This window comes from Mus pahari, chromosome 13, assembly GCF_900095145.1.
Source record: "Mus pahari chromosome 13, PAHARI_EIJ_v1.1, whole genome shotgun sequence".
In the NCBI taxonomy this organism is placed as follows: Eukaryota; Metazoa; Chordata; class Mammalia; order Rodentia; family Muridae; genus Mus; species Mus pahari.
In genome coordinates, this window is record NC_034602.1 from 30,295,824 (window position 1) to 30,316,746 (window position 20,923).

The 20,923-nt window shown below is 53.4% G+C and overlaps 1 protein-coding gene across 2 annotated transcripts in view; it reads left to right on the top strand.

Moving 5' to 3' along the window:
• The window catches only part of Ppp2r2c (protein phosphatase 2 regulatory subunit Bgamma), an 83,367-nt gene extending 62,787 nt beyond the window's left edge, over positions 1-20,580 (top strand). For both annotated transcript variants that reach the window (XM_029545186.1, XM_021210363.2), the window contains exons 5-9: positions 141-318; positions 7,428-7,592; positions 11,026-11,195; positions 14,708-14,799; positions 17,810-20,580. In XM_029545186.1, the coding sequence (XP_029401046.1) occupies positions 141-318; positions 7,428-7,592; positions 11,026-11,195; positions 14,708-14,799; positions 17,810-18,101 (897 nt within the window). In that variant the 3' untranslated portion in view covers positions 18,102-20,580. The remainder of the gene's footprint in view (positions 1-140; positions 319-7,427; positions 7,593-11,025; positions 11,196-14,707; positions 14,800-17,809) is intronic.
• Positions 20,581-20,923: the final 343 nt, after the last annotated feature.

Consider the following 20,923-nt stretch of genomic DNA (forward strand, 5'->3'; position numbering starts at 1 on the left):
GGGCGGGTGAGGGACATTTACCAGCTATGGCTGCTCATTTCATACCCTGCTTTGAATGTTGCAGCCTCCCATTGAGTTCTGTGTCCCGTGCCCCTCCCCATCCCTTGCCCTTGTGGCTCTGACCCCCTTCTTCCCTGCAGGTGCCTGTGCTGAAGCCCATGGACCTGATGGTGGAGGTGAGCCCGAGAAGGATCTTTGCCAATGGCCACACCTACCACATCAACTCCATCTCCGTCAACAGCGACTGCGAGACGTACATGTCAGCGGACGACCTCCGCATCAACCTCTGGCATCTGGCCATCACTGATCGGAGCTTCAGTATCCTTGGCCTTGACCTGGGGGCAGGGGGGAGTGGCTTCAGGGTGTTATATAAGCACACTGGCTTAGGGGGTGTGTGTGTGTCTGTCCTCAAATGCTCCCTTACTGAAGAACCGGTCTCATCCACGGTGTAAAAGAGGCTGGGTGTGTAATCACGAATTGTCTATTTATGATCACTCTAAAGACACAGTGGCTGAGGGATCCATCCCACCCTGTGCTTCCTTTAGAGTGGCAGTGATCTCCATCACCTTGCGCTCTCGTAGGAACCAGGAAGGAGCAGGAAAGCTAGTGACATCCCTGTGTGTTGGTCCAGTGTTGTCACTCTAGATGTAAAGTGTCAACGGCATGTCAGAAGCTAGGGTTTCAGAAGCCAGGCAGAAATGGGGTCCTAGTGTCAGAATAAGCCAAGGACTGGGCACTGCCTCTCCTCCAGTCTGCTTAGGAAAGGACTATTTCCAGGACACTGAGCATAGCCTGAAGAGAGCTGGGGAGCGTCAGGGCCGACCCAGGGTGGGCAGGCTGCTACCGTGTCACTGTTACGTGGACTGGGTGACAGCTACGCTAAGTGAAGTTTCATGTGCTGGGCTCTCAGTGAGGTAGGCACTGTCACCAGTCCCTCGAAAGTCTCAGTAAGGGACCTGAGTCATGGAGCCAAGCTTGGATTTCCTGGGAGAGAGTGGGGTGGGGGGTAGGGAAGGGCCTAGCTAGGATGGGAAACAGACAGTAAGAAATGTTGGCTTTGTTGACGTGGGTTGTGCTGTAACTGTCCCTGGACCTAGGTGGCCACAGGACGTTAGAACAAGTTAGTTGTGAAGAGGGAAAGAGAGTTGATCACCCCAACAGTGAGCCTCCTCCCTGTGTTACCGGCTCCTCCTCCCACGTGGTATATGGGAATTACGCTCACCCGTGTCGAAGAGCGCAGCGTTCACCAGTAGGTGTTTATCAAGCACCCACTGTGTGCCAGACCAGATGACATGCTTGACGCTGGCACTAGGCATGCAAAGGCCAGATGTGCGAGAGTGCTTAGCGACCAGTGCTGGGGTCTCAGGGACAGGCAAGTGTGTACTGAGCACTTTCTTCATCCACCTCTGCTGTAGGCCATAGGCAGCAGGTGGGCAAGCCAAGGCAGGCCTGTGCTGGGTGAATCTGTGGGCCTGGAGCAGAGGGTGTGTGTGACAGTGAGTGGGATCATTGATGGGGGAACCTGTGCTAGAGAGAGAGAGATGTGAGGGGGGGGAGAATGTTTGTCAGTGCACCAGTGGCCCTGTGGGGATTAGGGGGGACTAACTCGGCTGTTCTAGAACTGTGTCCAGCTAGTGTGTAGCTCCAATTGTGTCAAAGTGACTTATATGCTGGTAACAAGAGATGCCTGGCTTGTCCACTGGAGGAAGGGGTGTGTGTCACGTGCTGAAGACCCTGGAAGTGGCTTAGGGAGAACCAAGACTTGAAACAGCTTCCTGTCTGACCGACAGGTTAATCAGGGAGCCCTGTTGCCTCCCTGTGGCCTGCTGGTGCCCCAGGCCACAGTTCAGAGATTCGGACACCTCGAACAGAGCTCTGGGCTCCTTCCCTGGAGCTGAGCCTCCCTTGGACCTCTGGGCCCCAGGTGTTTCCAGGATCTGATGGTAGCTGGGTAATTGGAGAAGTCTCACTTCTAGCATGGGCGGGGCCAGAAGAGAGGCCTGTCTCTGTGTGTGTGTGTGTGTGTGTGTGTGTGTGTGTGTGTGCGCGCGCGCGCGCCTAGTGCTGAGAGCTGGACAGAATCTGGACCAGGGTCTTGCAGCCCCTTTCTGTCTTGCTCTTGTTAGCCTCTGCCTAAAGTTCTCAGTGGCCCTTCAGCTTCTGAGACCTTGCTCTGTGCTCCTCAGTGGTGGCCTATGATCCTTGGTAACATTTTCCTCGTCCCCGCCCCCAGCTCTGAGACCTGCCTGTCCTTTGTGGATCCAGTGGGGTGTGCTCCCCTCTCTGCTGACTCCCCTCTTAAATCCTTGTCCCACAAGTCTCTGCCCACAGTTCATCCCCCACCCGTCCTTGCCATGCCCCTCCTGGGCTGGCAGGACCCTTCTTGGGCCCCAGCTCCTCTGTTCTCTGCCTATACAGGGTTTTCTATAACTTCCCCTCTGCCCACACTCGTTTTGGAACCCAGAATAAGGCCTCCCCTATGTCCCTGGCGCACCACAGCCCAGGGCAGAGTTACTGGGAGCATTTAGATACAAAGCAAGCAAGTGACTCAGAGTGCGGAAGGTTGCCTGTAGACCCAGGACAGCAACTTTCCTGACTGAGACCAAGGTGACTCAAACCCTATACCCTAAGCCTGGGTCTGGGAACCTGGAGTCTCCTTTTGCTTATCCTGTGGATGTCAGCTTCCAGGGAGGCAGAATGAGCAAAACCAAGTTCCTCTCAGGCCCAGAAGCAGCCCTGCCGGTGCACCAGGCCTCTGCTCCTCGATGGACATTTTCCCTCAATCCCACTCATTTCATTTAAACCACCGCATGTCTCACAACACCAACACTCGAGGTGCTGGTGCGTGGTGCCAGCGACTTTAGGGTCAGCTGTCTGCTTCGTCAAGGTATTAGATAGCCCAGGGGACCTCAGCTGCGTTTTTAGCAACTGAAGGATTTTAAGGATGGTATTGACTTTTTTCTCCCCCCGAGCGGTTTCTTGTGCCGGAAGCTGGTGTGACAGCAAGCGTTGGTCTACGGCCCATTTCTCATTGGCATCTCTGGAGCAGACCTGCAAGGGGCTCGGACTGGTGGTGTTGGGCTAGCTCAGGACCTGGGTCAGCATCTGTCTCCTACTTACTCAATGAGCCACCCTGGCGGCTCTCCGCCGTTCAGTGGGGATGGGCCTGTGTGGCAGGTGATGAGGGTGGAGTGGCCACTGGGTACGGTAACAATTGCCATTTAGATACACCAACCTCACCAGCTCATGAGACACTGAAGCCTCTCGTGGCGGCCCCATGGTACCACTGTGCTGAAGCAAAGGTGTGCCTGTTCCGAACTGTCATCCGGGGCTTACTGAATAAGTGGGACTGAAGGTTTGAAGCTGAGGCCAAAAGTCTGCACCCCTGGGTCCTGGTTCAGTTCTGCTGTTCCCCGAGGCTCGACGTGTTCCTTCATTTAACAGGGTGGGGCATTTGCTTAGGTGCGGGGACGCCGGCAAGCGGTTGCCAGGACTTGCAAGAGCAGCACGTAGGCTGTCTACTGCACAAAGGAGTTGGTGAGTGGGGACAGAAATCTCAGGCCAGCATCCAGAGGACAGACTTACAAATGCTTCACAGAAGTCAATCAGATGCCTGGCACAGGGTCTCAAGATTCTGCTAACACAGTGCCGTGATCCCGGTTCCTGGGTTTAAGCCCTGTCCAGGATCTCAGGATAAGGCTGATCTGCAGTCAGTTCTGAAGCTGTTACCTTAAATCTAAGCCACAGAGGTCTGATGTGGCGGCGTTCTTGGCTGGAGAGGTCTATGAGGGTACTGACACAATGTGCCACCAGAGACTAGGTGAGGACACAGGAACAGAGCAGGTGACCTCATGGGAACACCAGCCGTAGGCCTTGGGGAGGGTCTCCGGCCCTGTCCTTGGACTTCTAGCTTCCAGAACTCTGAAAACCAGGTGCCCGAGGCGTCACCCACTCACCTTTAGCATTGTGCTGTGGCAGCCAGGAGCTGTGTCTAGCATTTCACATGCTGAGCTTTGAGTGTCCCCAGCTCGTGTGCAGCCAGGTCATCTTCCGGAGAGAAAGCAGTTCTTTTTTTTTTAGATCGTCTCTATGTGAGGAAGGCCTTGGGGGCTCTCCACACAGGAGGCCTTTCTGCAGGGTTCTGGCAGAGCTGCCTCTTGCTTCACTCTAGTCACTACTTGGTTGCCATGACAACATCTTCTGATCTGGAGAGCAGGCTCCTGGGAAGGCATGTGGATGAGCCTCATGCTTTGCCTGGTGCAGTCTGTGGAACCCAGAGCTTCCTCATTCTCTCTCATGAAACCTCCGTTTGCATTTGGCATCTGCTTTGGTGAGTGACAAGCCATAGCCACACAGTGTCAGGCTCCTTGGGGTACAAAGGCTGCTGGAAGGCCTGCCCTGCCGAGATGTTTGGAAGCCAGCTCCTTCTACCACAGCACACATGTGGTTCTGGGTGTGTCCCTGCTCACCCCAGCCTCCCCATTTTCTTCAGGGATGGGCTCCGTGCTGCCTAATGACCAGGCTATGACTGTGTCTGGAGGCTCAGTTCATTGTTGCGTCGTTATTAGCGTGTCTCCTGCTGTCTCCACGAATGCCCATGTGATAGGAGTTGGTACCAGTTCTCTGCTCTCTGTGCCCGCTCCTCCATCTCACAATCCATATGGAGAGAATGGTTAGCTGGGAATCCACTGTGAAGAAGTGGCCCTCCGTCCCCACCACTTCTGACGCTGAGACTCAGTGAATGGAAGCCGTGGGACACACACAGCCTGTCCTCCCCACAGCTCATCAGTCCAAGGTGATAGCTTGACTCCAGCTGGCCTTCAGGAGATCAGGCAGTGCCCTTGGCCACAGGAATGATGAACAGTCTATAAAAGTCCCTACAGCGTGACAATGCCGCAGAGGTCCATGCGGCTCGTGTTTCCTGTGTCCTTGATAGAGAAAAAACGCTGATGGCACTCTAGGGCCAAACCCAGCCCGGCTCTGCAGTAGCTTGGCCGTGTCTCATCTGTCTTACCCGACTGGGTTGTGCCAGAGCGTAGAGCTCCACCTGCCTTTCAGAGCTGTAGCTGGCTGGCTCTCCACGCTCATCTCTTCTGGTCCCCATCACTAAGTCAGTCAGCGTGTGTCTCTCTCCCACTCCCCAACCCCTGCACCACCCTTCTCTGTGTATCCAATAAAGGCACTTGCGTTGGACTCCAGGTCACCTGGGGAAGACAGTACTGTTACCTCAACATCCTCTCTTAATTATAAATTGTGTTGCTGTCCACATTTCCTAGTCTCTTGAGGCTCACAACCTTAGAGGTGCACCTCAGCTCACAGCCACCTGGTTAACCCTTGAAAGGAGCCACTACTTTCCAACCTCAGCAAGCCTCTGTTTTACATATGGGGAAACTGAGGCTGGGGGGCGGGATGCATGATGTTCCTCTGTGGGACAGCGTAGTCCAGAGCGCTAAGATCTGACACGTAACCCGGTTAACTTCCGGTCTGATCTTCAAAACGGAAGCCACCCCGAGGGGTCATAGCTGAGGGGTTCTGGAAGTCCCCGCTGGCGTGGCATGCAAGGAGAGGTGGTTCGGTGCGTTGTGCTGTGGGTCCCTCCCACGGCCACGCCCTTGTCAGGTAAGCCCTTCAAGCCCCCGATTTAGGATGGATTCAATAAAATCTAGTGGGATAACTTGTGATGATTAACCCTGACCGTCTGCTTGACTGGGTTTACAATCACTTCGGAAACTGATCCCTGAGCAAGTCGGGGAGGGATTATCTAGGATTCGCTTAATTAAGGACCCATCTTAGATGGAGATGACATCACTCTATGGTCCTGGAAAGAATGACAAGGAGAAAGTCAGAGTCAATCAATCAAAATCTCTCTCTCTCCTCCCCTTCCCCTCCCCCTCCTCCTCCCCTCTCCCACCCCTCTCCCTCTCCTTCCTGGCTGTGCGTGCATTGTCTTAGTTGCTCTCATACTTCCTGCCCTGCTGGACTGCCCTCCGTCTTTCTCTTCCCTTCCCTCCGCTCTCTCTTTTTGAGACTGGGTCCTACTATGTATCCCTGGATGGCCTGGAACTCACTGTGTAGACCAAGCTGACTTCAGACTATCAGAGCCTGCATCCGTCTCCTGAGTGCCGGGATTAAAGGCATGCTCCACCAAGCTTCATCCCGCCCTTCCTCTCTTCAGACGCTTTTGCCAGGCCTTTTGTTGAAGCAACGAGAGACGCACATCATGCGCAGACCCTCTCAGTACTTAATAACGTCCATCCCATCGGCACCTGACAACAGCCAGGTGGTGGCATTAGCCAGTCCCTGAGCCATGTACCCATGTGCTTAGCTGGGTACCCACAACCTATAGGCCATTTTCCTGCCCAGAAGGTGCTGACCATTCTTTAGGCTCTATTGACCATGTGTCTGGCTGGATGCCCTGTAGTGCAGGCACTGACCTGGCGCTAGGCTCCACAACCATGTACCTGGCTGGATGCCCACAGCCTATAGAATTCCGTTCTACTCTGCAGGCAGAGAGGTGTGACTCCACCCCCAGAACCCTCTCCTCTGTTTCCACCTAGCCCAGGGAAACCATACCCCAGCATCCCTGCATTCCAGGTCCTGAGGTCTCCAAGGCATAGGTCAGAGCCGAGTGTGGGGCCGCCTCCGATCAGAGAACGGTCCCTCACTGGAGAGTCGCGATAATGTCGGGAGAAGGGGAGACGTTGCTGGGGTAACGAACCTGTACACATGGTCCAGACACAGGAGGGCAGAGATGTGACATCATTCACTAAGAGTGCCCATGGCCCAGCACGCAATGGGTCTATCTACTCACCACCTTCTGAGTCCCCGGGACCGCATCCCCTGATGGGTGGAAGGGGTCATTTTCACTCACAGTTTGAGACCCTCGGCAGGGAGGACAGTGTATGGCCGTGGGAGGGTGCCAGAGCCTGCTTGTATTAGGGTGGCCCAGGAGACGAGGGTAAGGCCAGAAAAAAGAGCAGGTGTTAACTCTAAAGGCCCACCCCTAGGAGCCCCCTTCTAAAAGTCCTGTGACCTCCCCAAGTAGCAGGAACTAAAGGACAAGCATCCAGCATCTACGCCTGTAGGGGACAGCTTACCGTGTGCCCCGCTGTGCACACTAAGCAAGCCTTCTGCTTGACCTCTGAGAGGAAGGTGGGCTCTTGGGAAAGGTCTGTGGTGACTGCAGGGCTGGGCAGCTGATGAGCATTCTGCTGTAAGAGGCTGTGGGTGTGGGGGCAGGGGACAGGCACTGGGAAGAGGCACTGGTCAGCAGTCTTCCATGTGACTCTGTGGCTCAGGGGCCTAGGGACTGGGGTGTCTTACCACCAGAGAAGTCATGCAGACCTGGCTGAGTTTGTCATGGGCCTTATGGGAAGGCGAGAGCCAGGGCGCCCTGGCTCGCTGTTTCCTTGACCTCGCCAACCCAGACATCGTAGACATCAAGCCAGCCAACATGGAGGACCTCACAGAGGTGATCACAGCATCCGAGTTCCATCCGCACCACTGCAACCTCTTCGTCTACAGCAGCAGCAAGGGCTCCCTGCGGCTCTGTGACATGCGGGCAGCTGCCCTGTGCGACAAGCACTCCAAGCGTAAGTCTCTAAGCACTCCAAGTGTAAGTCTCTACGCTAGTAGGTAAATTGGGGCTGGCAAGTGGATGCACCCCTGTGGCGCATGGGCGAGGGTGATGGGGTCTGTTCTAGCCATTCTCCGTTCTCCAAAGCACCCTGTGAGTTCCTTGGAGGCAGGGTCTATGGAATGCTCACTTCCTGTTCCAGAGGGCATCTGTGGGGTCCAGGGATGGGGACTAAAACAGCGACAGTCATTTCTGAAACCCCTGGCAATGCCTGCCATACTCTGCCTGTCTCCCATGATGGTCACATCCCTCCAAGGTAGCGACTGTAAACAGAGAGGAAACTGAGGGCCCAGGGATGGAACTGAGGCTTCAGACGGTGGCTCTAGGCACCAGAAGGCCTTGATGGACTGCCTTCCCCATGATACTCAGGCAGGAGGATTGGGTTATATCTCTCTGGTCTACCAACCACCTGTCCCTAGTGCCTCTGACAAGATCTGGAAATAGTTGTGAATGAATGAATGAATGAATGAATGAATGAATGTGTGATTCCAGTAGGCCCTGGAGGGGCTTTAGAAAAGTGGAGGTGCAGACATCCCAGGCTTTTGTGTGATAGAGTCTTGCTTCTCCCCCAGAAGCCAGATTCTGCCAGATAATGGGGTCTGGCTGAGACTCCAATTCCTTTCTCATTCTTTGACCAAGTTCTGTCCCCGTGCCCCGCCCTGCAACTCTCCTCCAGGTTTGTTCATATTCTGTGTGTCAGGAGCATTTGGTAGGCATCGTGGGTTCCTGTCGTGGGATAGGTAGGGCACGCCCACTCAGGGACGGGGTATTAAAGGGACAGGGGTGATCTCACTCATGTGTTACCCGGGAACAGATACTGTAAAGGGTGAGTCGTGGAGGCCTTGGAAGGAGGGAATCAAAGGAGCAAATGCTTCAATGCTTACGAAAGATGAGGTGGGCAGATGGGAAGGATGCAAGGGGATCCGTGAGCAGGGCAGGGCAGCTGGGGAGCCATCGAGGTTAAGGGGAAACTGGGTTTTATTCTAAGTATGGAGGACAGCCTTGGGAGGATGGCATGCCGGGAGGTGACGGCATTGATCAAAATGAAGAGCAAATATTACAGAGGGAAGAGACAGCCAGGGGAGGGACCACAGAGCCCTAAAGTGTGCTCTAGAGGCAGAGCTATGGGCTCTACCTGGGAGGGTGTGGATGGCCAGATTGGCCACTGGGCATGAATGTTGGGAGGGATTTGGGTCATATTCTAGCTGGATGGAAGCGGAGCATACAGACCTGGGGCGGTGGATGTGGGGTTCAGTAACGGGATCTTCACTGGACTCATGGGGTATGGAACAGTCGGGGCACGGATGCTGGTGGTCAGGGTCTTAACTGAGGTTGACACTGGGAGGGGTTATCAGCGTGGGATGGTGTCACTGCTTTAGAGATGGTGGGACCCGGGAGAGCTGAGCTGACAAACTACGCAGACTAAAGTCTTACGCACCAGTCAACTTTCTTCAGAACCCCAGACGCTTTATACTCTGAGGGCTACCGCAGGGCACATTGGTAAAGTTCAGGTTTTATACAGTCACAAGGACAAGCCCTGCATGGCAAAAAGGTGTTTTTCCCACGGAGGCACAAACATTTCATTGAATAACAGCAGCAAGCAGTTATGAATAACCCGAGGCAAACTCACTCCTACCCGCTACACCCGGGAGGAGCACGGAAACCCATCCCAAGAACAAGCCTGTGTTTTCAAGACACAAAGTCACAAGACTCTGTTTCCTTGGAGAGACTTCCCAAGCACTCCCAGTTCTCCTCACGCTGTGTTCCTGGGCCGTGTTTGACAGGGTGGGAGGGGAAGCCTGCGAGGGCCAGGTGACTGGACAGAGCCTCACTAACAGCCCTGGACTTCCTGCAGCTGGGCCACATCAGCCACCACCCGAGCCACCTGAACACAAGTTCGTGGTTTTAGAGTCTGAGGTACGATGTGAGGCTCACTGGCCAGAACTAGCGACGGCCATGTGGTTCCTCTGTAACTCTCAGGGGTCATTCTGCCACCTGCTTGACACTCAGCCACTCCCTCCATCCTCAGAGCCACATTAAGACTTGCCCTGATGTCGGTTCCTCACTATGACACAATGATCCTTGCAGTCACACTGGGGCCACAAGGTGATCTGGGGAGATGAGCCTTCTCAGGACCACAGGGTGATCTGGAGATCTGCTCATGACCAGCAGGTGACCATGCTGTCTTTGAATTTAATATTTTCTCTCTCTTTATGGATTAAGGCAGACGTGGTTGGGGCATCCCTCTTCCACCATGGGGCATTCCCCTGAACACCTGTGCTCACTCCCTGCTGGCCTAGGTGGCACACATCCTTTCCTAATAGGATGACACTGCAACTTCCTTCTCACCGAATAAGAAGCACAGTGGAGCCCTGTGTGCGCTCATGCCTACACTGGGCAGTGGAGGAGGCTGAGAGTCAAAGGAGTACAGTAGTTCCCCAGACCTGTCTGAACCGGACAGGACTCGGGTGTTCGGGCTCTCCTCTATTCCCATCTGTGGCTTCAGCTCTTCCACAAACACTAGAAACCCAGGTTGTTGTCTGCTAGGCATTGTGGCAGGGTAACCATAGAAACAGCCATTCACGAGTCCTCAAAATAGACAGTGATTTCTGCTTTTGATAGCAGTGTCTGCAAGACGTGCTAACAGTGGCTGAGCTGTTCAAGGCTAGCAAACCATTCACGCCTCAGAGTCTCCCAAGGTGGGGAACCATGGGCACTCCTTTCCCAGCATTCTGCTCTTCCTCAGTCTCCTCAGGGTATTGCCCTGGAGCCCCAAGAGAGCCTCTTCTCTCGGACTTAAAACAACATGTGTGCTTTGAGCAGTTGTGGAGGTTGGAGGTCTAGTCAGGGTGTGGCCAGGACTGGCTGTGATGGAGGTGATTAGCCACAGGTGTCTAATGCACATTCACAAAAGCAGCTCCTGGCTGATCAGGACCAGTTAGTACCAGAACCACATCAGGGTCTGGCCCAGAAGATGCTTTCAGGCTTGTGTTCTGAACTGCCAGTAGGGGGCAGCAGAGAGTGTGCAGCAAGCGTAGCTCTGAGATCTGCTTGTGGATTCACTCTCGGTCTGAGTATTCTTGGGTATTAAGTGGGGGGTAAGTAGGCTACCACCCCGAAGGTTTTATTAGGGGATTAAGTGAAGTCATTCATAGCACTTCAGTAAATAAACAATTAACACAGTTCCCACAAGGGAGCCCTTCCAGGAGCTGGCTTTTCCTCTTTAGAGGGTCCTTAGAGCCCAGGGGTTTGGTAGGTGTTTAGGGAAAGATTTGATGAATGAACGAATGAATGAATGAATGAATGAATGGTGGTACAGACGAATACAGCCGGCTCTGGTCCTGACTGGGCAGGACAGCCAATGACAGCTGCCACTTCTCTCTCCACAGTCTTTGAAGAGCCCGAGGACCCCAGCAACCGCTCCTTCTTTTCAGAGATCATCTCCTCAGTGTCCGACGTGAAGTTCAGCCACAGTGGGCGCTACATGCTCACGAGGGATTACCTCACGGTCAAGGTCTGGGACCTGAACATGGAGGCGAGGCCCATAGAGACCTACCAGGTGTGTGTAGAAGTCTGGCGGCCTCAGAGCCCTCCGTGTGGTGTGAGGTCTCCCAGGACCCTCTCTCCCACCCCCTTCCTGGTACTGACAACCCACAGGGCTGCCTAGCCACAGGGGCTTTCTGTGGTGCAGTGTAGATGAAACTGCAGAGAGCCTTTGGGGTGGCTGAGGGGCCTCTGCCTGGGGCTGTCATCTGCATCTAGAACCCCAGCTTCTGGGGAAGGAGGGGAGGAAGGAATAAAGGTATGTAGTCAGGCCTGAAGTTGGGGTGCAGATGTAACCCCCAGCACCCACAGCCTTACCAGTAAGTAGGTAAGCATGACCCCACACACACCATAAAACTCTCTGTGTGAATTGTATTCAGAGGTCGCGTGGAAGATGTTGCTAGATCTTCGGGGTGGTTTTTTTTTTTGGAGCCAGTGTTCAGGGCGGGCCCCTGAGCACTTCTGGGGAAACTTCATTCATCCTCCTACTAGAGTTCTTGGTGGAACACAAAGATCAAGCTGGTTTGCTATTAAAATATCACGTGTGCAGCACAGCTTGCAGGTGTTTGGCAAGGGGGCAGGGCAGGGCTTTGCGGAGGCAGCTGCATTTGTGCTGAACCCTAAAGGTGGCCTAGAATTTGGATTGGCAGATACAGGTTCAGCCCTGCCACCAGAAACCCCAGCCCCACCCACAGGGCTGTGTCTGTGCGTCCACACACACATGAGCTTATCACCTCTTCTGTCCTGCTCCAGCAAAGAAGGCGCCAACTACCGGCTCTGCAGACGGGGGCACCGGGGATCTGGAGAATGACAGAAGAGTCTCAGCTCAGTGGTGGCAGTCCCAAAGCTCACCACTGCTTGCTGCCCTGCCCTGCCCAGCCCAAACCTGAGGTGTTGTGTCCCGGAGTCAAAGCTTCAGGAAGGAGCTCCTACTAGACCCGTGCTCCCAGCACATCTCCTGCTCGCCTGACCACCCTTTCATTAGCAGTGGGCAGGGCCTGTGGCTTGCTACTTCTCCAGGTCCTACCCTGCACATTCTGAGCAGAGACAGTCCCTCTCGTGTCCCTCTGAAAGTGTCCGCAGCCCGCAGCTCGAGATTGAGGCAGGAAATAACCTCTAAGCCGTGAGGTGACTGGGCCTCTGCTTCTCCAGCGCCCTGGGCTCGTCACAACACTGTGGTCGTTATTTTAGGGAGGGGTGAGTGTGGAGCCTCTGGGCCTCTCAAAGCCTGTGGGGGACCCGGTGGAATGGCAGCATAACTATTTGGGGTACCAAGAGTTGGGTCTTTCTGTAAAATTTCCGTAAGCTGACCGAAAATATTCTAAAGATTTCTAGAATAGCAATAATAACGACTACAACTGCTCGTGTCTTTGGGGGTTGACTTTTGTGTCCCAGAAATTGTGTGTAGTGAGACTGTACTTAGCCCTCTTTCAGTGCTTGGCAAGTGAGAGCTATTTCACGCCATCAAAAGGAGTCTTGAGGGGCCGGAGAGAAGGATCCATGGTTAAGAGCACTGGCTGCATCTCACTCCAGTCAGAATAGCTAAGATTAAAAATTCAGGTGACAGCAGATGCTGGTGAGGTTGTGGAGAAAGAGGAACACTCCTCCATTGCTGGGGGGATTGCAAACTTGTACATCCACTCTGGAAATCAGTCTGGCGGTTCCTCAGAAAATTGGACATAGTACTACCGGAGGACCCAGTAATACCTCTTCTGGGCATATACCCAGAAGATCTTCCAACTGGTAATAAGGACACATGCCCCACTATGTTCATAGCAGCCTTATTTATAATAGCCAGAAGCTGGAAAGAACCCAGATGTCCCACAATAGAGGAATGGATACAGAAACTGTGGTACATTTACACAATGGAGTACTACTCAGCTATTAAAAACAATGAATTTATGAAATTCTTGGGCAAATGGATGTATCTGGAGGATATCATCCTTAGTGAGGTAACCCAATCACAAAAGAAGTCACTAGATATGCACTCACTGATAAGCGGACATTAGCCCAGAAACTTAAAATACCCAAGAAACTTTTTGCAAAACACAAGAAAACCAAGAAGGATGACCATCATGTGGATACTTCATTCCTCCTTAGAATAAGGAACAAAATACCCATGAAAGGATATAGATACAGAGGCAAAATTTAGAGCTAAGATGAAAGGATGGACTATTCAGAGACTACCCCATCTGGGGATCCATCCCATAATCAGCCACCAAACCCACACACTATTGCATATACCAGCAAGATTTTGCTGAAGGGACCCTGATATAGTGAGCTCTTGTGAGGCTATGCCAGTGCCTAGCAAACACAGAAGTGGATGCTCACAGTCAGCTATTGGATGGAACACAGGGCCCCCAATGGAGGAGCTAGAGAAAGTACCCAAGGACCTGAAGGGGGCTGCAACCCTGTAGGTGCAACAACAATATGAACTAACCAGTACCCCCTGAGCTCGTGTCTCTAGCTGCATATGTAGCAGAAGATGGCCTAATCAGCCATCATTGGGAAGAGAGGCCCCTTGGTCTTGCAAACTTTATATGACCCAGCACAGGGGAAGGCCAGGGCTAAGTAGTGGGAGTGGATGGGTAGGGGAGCAGGGGTGGGGGGAGGGTATGGGGAACTTTCGGGATAGCATTTGAAATGTAAATAAAGAAAATTAATAATAATAATAATAATAATAATAATAATAATAATAATAATAATAAAGAGCACTGGCTGCTCTTCCAGAGGACCCAGGTTCAATTCCCAGCACCCACCAGCAGCTCACTGCTGTCTGTAACTCCAGTTCCAGCGGGTCCGACGCCTTTATAGATATACATATAGGCAAAACACCAGTGCACATAAAATAAAAGTAAATAATTTTAAAAAGTGGAGCCTTTGAGTAGGCTTACAGGAGTGGGAAGATCCCGAGACATTATTATCATCCTCAGCCCATGGTTCTTGAAGATACTGGTCCCTAGACATGGGGCATCCTCAGGGCAGGCCCAGCAAGCCTGGTGTCCATACTTTCTCTGCAGCCGAAGCATCCTCTTCTGCCACCAGGGGGCAGGCAAGGCTTGGAGCTGCTAAAGGCTGCTGTGCCTATACAAGGAGACAAAAACATGAGGGCCCTGCCTTCTGGCAGGGCTGGCAATGCCAGGGGGCCCTTTGGCTTTGGCCAGTGCACCGCATTCCATAGGGTGCTGGACCCAGGGGTCGGGCAGAGTTAGAACCTTGGCTTAACCCTCTCAAGTCCCGGGCAGGTGGGACCAGGATGATGGTGACACAGCCTGGTAGGACTCTGAGCCACAGTCTGGGACAGGAGGTGTGGCCCCAGACAGTGGATAGCAGTGCCCACCCCTTCCTGCCTCAGCGATGACAGCCTCTCCAGTCTCCGAGCTGTGAACGCTGCTCCCTGGTGCTATCCCCACAGCCCGCAGCTCTGGGTCGGCTGTGTGCACAGGACTATGTCAAGACTATCGTCCGTCCCGTGGAAGTGTCAGGGTGATGGGTGTCCATCATTCTGCTTGTCCCTCTTCTCACTAGGTCCACGACTACCTGCGGAGTAAGCTCTGCTCCCTGTATGAGAGTGACTGCATCTTCGACAAGTTTGAGTGTGCCTGGAACGGGAGTGACAGGTGAGCGGGCTGCGGGCACGCAGCCTCAGACACCCTGCCTTGCCCCTCACCCTTCACCACAAGAGGGAGTTTCCCCTAGCCCATCACTGTAATAAAACTGCACTTTGCCTGGTAGAGATGAGAAAGATGTGGGAGGTCTCCTCCCTTGCAGCCAAGCTCTTAGACTCAAGTCCAAGTCGAGGAAGTGAACCTTTCTTCACCCCCGTGATCGACGCTGACACTCACTCTGGCACCCCCCATCCTGTCTCAGGATGCTCTGGGATTTTAAGTCAGGGGCAGCCAAGTGTCTCCCACTCCCTGGGCCCTCAAATGAGGGCTTTACCCCAGCATCTCCATGCCCAAACCACCCACACCTTCCTCCTAGCATCACTGTGGCAGCCCCATGCTGGTCCTCTGGGGCTCCCTTAAACTGATGACCTTGTTGTGACCCACCTCGCCCACCCCACAGCCCGAGACATAACCCCTAGAGCATGGCAGACTCTGGTATTGCCATAGCCTGGGCCTGGCACAGTGGATGTAGACGGACCCATAGCATCCTTCATTTCCCCTTCTGGACCCAAGGGCCTGCCCCTCTGTGTGTCCTTCCCTCCACAGCTCAGAAGATTTTCTGTTAGGAGGTGGGAGATTGCTTCTCTGTCCTCCCACACAGGCCTCAGGCTCAGTTAGTTACCTGTGACTTTTCAGTGTAGAAGCTGGTGGGTGACCTCTCAGGGTCTCCTGAAACTGAATGACCATGTATCCTGCCATCCAGAGAAAGGAGAGAGGCTCCACATGACCAGAGGAGCAGGTTTTGGTACCAGAGCCTCTATAGCATCCCCTCCCTTCCTACTGTTCCTGTCCCTCCATCAGTGGCTGTGAAGTGGTGGCATGAGACCCTCAGCCCAAACTCCCCACCATTCAGGTGTGCATCCAGGTATGCATCCAGGTGTACATCCAGGTGTGCCTCCAGGTTTTCATCCAGGTGTGCATCCAGGTGTGCATCCAGGTGTACATCCAGGTGTGCCTCCAGGTGTTCATCCAGGTGTGCATCCAGGTGTGCCTCCTCACAGATGGCATCTATTTTGTGCCCACCTGTGCCCAGATGGCATCTTAGGCACCATTAATTGTGGCTGTGCTCAAGGCTGCGTCTGACGGTAGGGATGGAGATGGCAGGCAAAAGACCACTAAGGGGAAGCCACTCTGAGCAGGCCTGCCCCCACGTAGGGGCTGCTTTCATCCCAAGGGTCCACCTGTTCTGCAGAGGTCCTGAGCAAGGACCATGCTGTGAAGAGGGACCTGTGTGGTGGTCCGTAGTACTCACTGAAGGCCAATGAGAAGAAGGCAGGGTAGAGCCCTGGTCTGAGGTAGGGCAGGCAAGTAGGCTTCAGTCGGGGCCCCTGTGGTTCTCCCACAGGCAGCTATACCCACTTAGAATCCTCCAGTGAACAGTGGGAGCAGGCCTCGGTAGACTTGCAGGAGAAAGATTTGCTGTAAAAAGGTGACTCCAACCCCAAGGGATATTAGGGTAGGTGGCTCAAGGTTGCCACCCACTGCCTGAATTTTATTTTGCCACCAGGGGGCGCATGTAACCAGGCAATGCCTAAACCTAGCACAAAATCACCAGACCTGTGATGGAGCCCGGGCACTGGGGATTAGCATCCTGATTCTGCCTGACACTTCCCATAGATCTACCCCACCCCTCCCTTTCTTCTGCATCTACTCTCTCTGACCCTGGATCCTGCTGAAGCACATTCGCCTAGCTTGCTCCGCTATCTTCTCTAGGAAGCTGCCTTGGTCCTCTCTGCCTTGCCCTGGGCTCCTGGGCTTTTCCTCCTGTAACTTGCCATTTATGATATGATAAATTCTCACTGACTCTGTACTTTTTCCCCATCACCAGCGGATAATATGTCTGGCAGGAGGGACCTCAGGAGAGTGTCCAAGCAATGGTTGTCCATGTTTCTGGCCAGTGAAGGGCAATCTTTACCCTTCCTTCTGCCTCTGGATTCCCCTGAACTTGGTCTGTCTATGGATAGGGACCTCAATGTCTGCATCCCAGGAGCCCAAGGCTAAGTGGAAAAATTTCCACCCCTTTACAACCTTTAATAAATGGGACAGCAGAGGGCAGGTCACTGTGTGATATAACAGCCCTCAGTGTACCTGCATCCCACCCCCAGCAGCCCTCAGTGGTACCTGCATCCCATCCCCAGCATCCCTCAGTGGTACCTGCACCCCACCCCCAGCATCCCTCAGTGGTACCCGCATCCCACCCCCAGCATCCCTCAGTGGTACCCGCATCCCACCCCCAGCATCCCTCAGTGGTACCTGCATCTCACCCCCAGCATCCCTCAGTGGTACCTGCATCCCACCCCCAGCAGCCTCAGATGGAAGAGGATCTAGCTTTGTTTCTAGTCCTGATTAGATCTACGAACAGCTGGATTTGCCCAAGCCAACCCTCAGGAAAGTAGCTTCATGTGGCCTTGTGCCAATACCTTGGACAGATACACACACACACACACACACATACACACGCACGCACATGCATGCACACTTGCACACACAATACACACACATACACAAACATACCCATACACAGACATACACACATAAATTTACACATTTATACACATACAAATATACACACAAGTGTTGGGTCTCTCTTGGCAGTGGTATTCTATGCTCTGCACATACAAGACTGGTGTAGGCTTACCTTCTTCTTCACCCACTAAAACGGTGTGAATATCCCCTCCTCTGTGGCAGTCAGCCTCTTTCTCTCCCCATAGCTTTTTCAGCCTTCCCCAGAACCAACCCCAGATCTCTCCTTTAGGCCCAGGCCTGCTTCCTAAAGGTATCATGGTAATAGCCTGCTTCATGCCTCACTAGACGAAGCCCCTGGTTACGAGAGGAGCAGAGACTACGGGGCAGAAGTTTGTCTCCAGGGTCCCCTTGCCTGCTGTGGTATTTGCCTCACCCCATAGCTCCGGAGTGCCCTTGTCCCCTCTTTCCTCCTACACTGACCCCTCTCCTTCTCCAGTGTCATCATGACAGGGGCCTACAACAACTTCTTCCGCATGTTCGACCGTAACACCAAGCGGGACGTGACGCTGGAGGCCTCGAGGGAGAGCAGCAAACCCAGAGCGGTGCTCAAGCCAAGGCGCGTGTGTGTGGGTGGCAAGCGGCGGCGTGACGACATCAGCGTGGACAGCTTGGACTTCACCAAGAAGATCCTGCACACGGCCTGGCACCCAGCCGAGAATATCATTGCCATCGCAGCCACCAACAACCTGTACATCTTCCAGGATAAGGTCAATTCTGACATGCACTAGCTGGCCTCAGTGGCCCTCCCGGCCACCTCTGTAAGAGGACAGGATGAGCGTGGTGGCCATTTGTGGGGACACGAGTCCCTAGGCTGGAGTCGGCTTGGATGGTAATTGCCAGTTTAAACAAAGGAAAGGAAGGAGCCCCAGTTACAGGCGGATAAAGCAGATGTGCCCGGTCCTTTGTTTACGGCCCTCCGGTCTCCGGCTGGGCCTTTCATTATTATCAGGACTTTGTTCATGTCCAGGGTGGGTCAGTTCCTATCAGGGAAAGTCAAACTGGTCCATGATGGGGCTCCAGAGAAAGTCCATAAGGCAGTCAGGATCTGCAGGTCCTCAAGGGGCCCAGCCAAGCCATGTGCCCTGGCTCAGAGCCGCTGCTTCATGTTGGATTTCGGACAGAGAATCCTCAGCGAGTGCTGGCTGTGGCAGCTTGTCACTTGGGTTGTTTGGGCTGTCTTTCCATATTCTAGGTGCCAGGCCTGGGCAGGTTCTGAGAAGCAGAACCAAAGTCGTAGGGTTAATCGTGTGAGGCAGGGCCGGGTGGGTCCCTTGGGTGGGATTTTCCAGGCGGAGAGGCAAGTCCTGAGAAGCAGGACTGGGGACCCTGTGTGACTGTGGCCCTCACCTCACTGCCGTCCGTTTGTGAGCCCACTGCACGCTGGACATGGTGCTCGGCCCTTGGTGGCTGTGGCTGGGTCCCCGCAGCCCACTTTGTGATGGCTTTGCTGTCACCCTTCCATGCTAGCCAGTCATCTCCCCTGTGGCCGACAGCGGGTCCTGTCCCTGGCTGTAGAATCCTCATGCCCATGAGACAGGTGTCCACTCGGTTCCATAACTCCGGCTGAGAACCAGGCTCTGTTGGAGCTGGGGGGTTGGTAACTGTCCCCTCTGTACACAGGAGGGAACCAAGGCTCTGAGCAGAGACTTGGGGTGCCTAGGGAGTCACACCCGGAGGGCTGAGCTGGTGTCCCATTTCCAACCCGCCACACCCGGGTGACCAGTTTTCAAGCAGCATTCCAAGGGAAGGTTTTAGAAGGGAAACATCTCCATGTCCTGCATTCGGTGCAGGCGAGCCGGTGACAAGATGTCACAAGAGAGAAGGTGGAGAAGAGCAGCACCCGGGCTTGCCTCTCGAGATGCACGTCATCACTGATACTGTACCTGCGGCTTTCTCCTCTCCCTTCCGGCTGCTCCCCAAGGAGGTTGCATGCAGCCAGGCAGCCCCAGAGGACATTTTCTCAGACCTCCTCAGGGCCACAAGTGAGTGGCCATTCATAGTGATCCCCCACCCCACCCCCACCCCTGCTCCATCTTCACTCCTGAAATCCCAGAACTGCAGGGCTTGGCGTTTTTTGACTCTGGAAGCAGAGAGCAGAGGGCCTTTGGTTTTTACAACACGGACTGCCACCCAGGAAACAGAGGCGACTGAGCTTTTTTTTTTTTCTCTCTCTCTCTCTCTCTGTCTCAGTGGATCAAGGTATCCTTGTGTGTGTCAAAGCACAAACCGCATGCACACTCACTTCCGGCCATGTATTTACACAGAAACTGGGTCCATTACATTTTTTGGCTTTTTTTTTTTTTTAACTAAGTCAAAGTGAATGAAGAATGTTTATCACTGTAAAATTCAGGCGCTCTGGACAGTATTATATGTACATATTGATCCTGATTCAAGCTAGCAATTAAAAGATCGGCGACTTTCCCCTCTTGTAAAGAAGTTGAAGAATGTGGCCAGTCATATATAAATCCCATTGAAGCCAAATTCCTGGTGAGAGGGCCTTACACACTGGCCTGAAGCTCTGGCACACCCATCTATCTGCCTTTGCGGTTTGGTGTTAGAGAAAGATTCGCCTTGGAGGCTGGAGGCTGCTCTGAGGTTATAGGTTTCACATATAATGTCTTCAAAGTCAAATCTTACACCGTCTTCAAAAGGAGGGGGTCTTGCACATGGCCCTAGTTTCCAGACTTCTGTTTTAAATGTCGGGTATCAAAGTAGAAAGGAAAAAGGAGAGACAGAAGAAGATCTCAGAAGAAAAAAAATAAGTCTTTGGGACCCGAAGAAATCACCCAAGTTCAGAGCGGACTGCTTATAATAATGTGTGTATTGATGGAGGAAAAAGTGTGGAGGGGGGAGGGGTGGTGTGAGAAATCGCAGGACCAGAGCCTTGCAAGCCACAGGCTTTGCCACTTTACTCTGCTTAAGTTCTCTGGTCTTGAGTATGTGGCATTTCCCCATAATCATTGCGACATTGTTGGGGTTTTGAGTTTGTTTTCTTCTGCTTTGATTCTTCTTTGAGGGTGATGCCCTTGGAGGGTGGTGGGTATCTACGTGCTGGTAACATAGTCAGGCCCAGTCACTTGGGGTTCTGTGACTCATAGGTGCATTCTTTTATTTCTTCGGTGTCTCACAAATTATCCAACTGTTGAATAAAATTATAAATATGTTAATACCAGCTTTTTCCAATAAAATAACAAATGTTACATCTAAGACGAGGCTCGGAAGGCTGCTGATTAGTGAACTGACCAGGGTGGGGAGCAGGCGCGGGGAGCCAGTGGCGTGGGCAGGGCAGGGAGCAGCTCCCATCAAGACTGGGCTGTGTCTGACTGTGTCTGGCTGTGTCTGGCTGTGTCCTCGACTCCAACCCTAACCCAGATGAAGAAGGAAATAGAGTCAGTGGGGACACCAAGTTTGGCATGTGCCTGGAGGAGGGGTCCCCAGATGCATAGCCCACTGCCTGGCATGTGTTTCATGATGGGTGGCCTGTCTCCCTTTGCAGCAGGCGTCTTTAACTCACCACAAACCCAGGTAAGGAGACTAAGGCTCAAACACA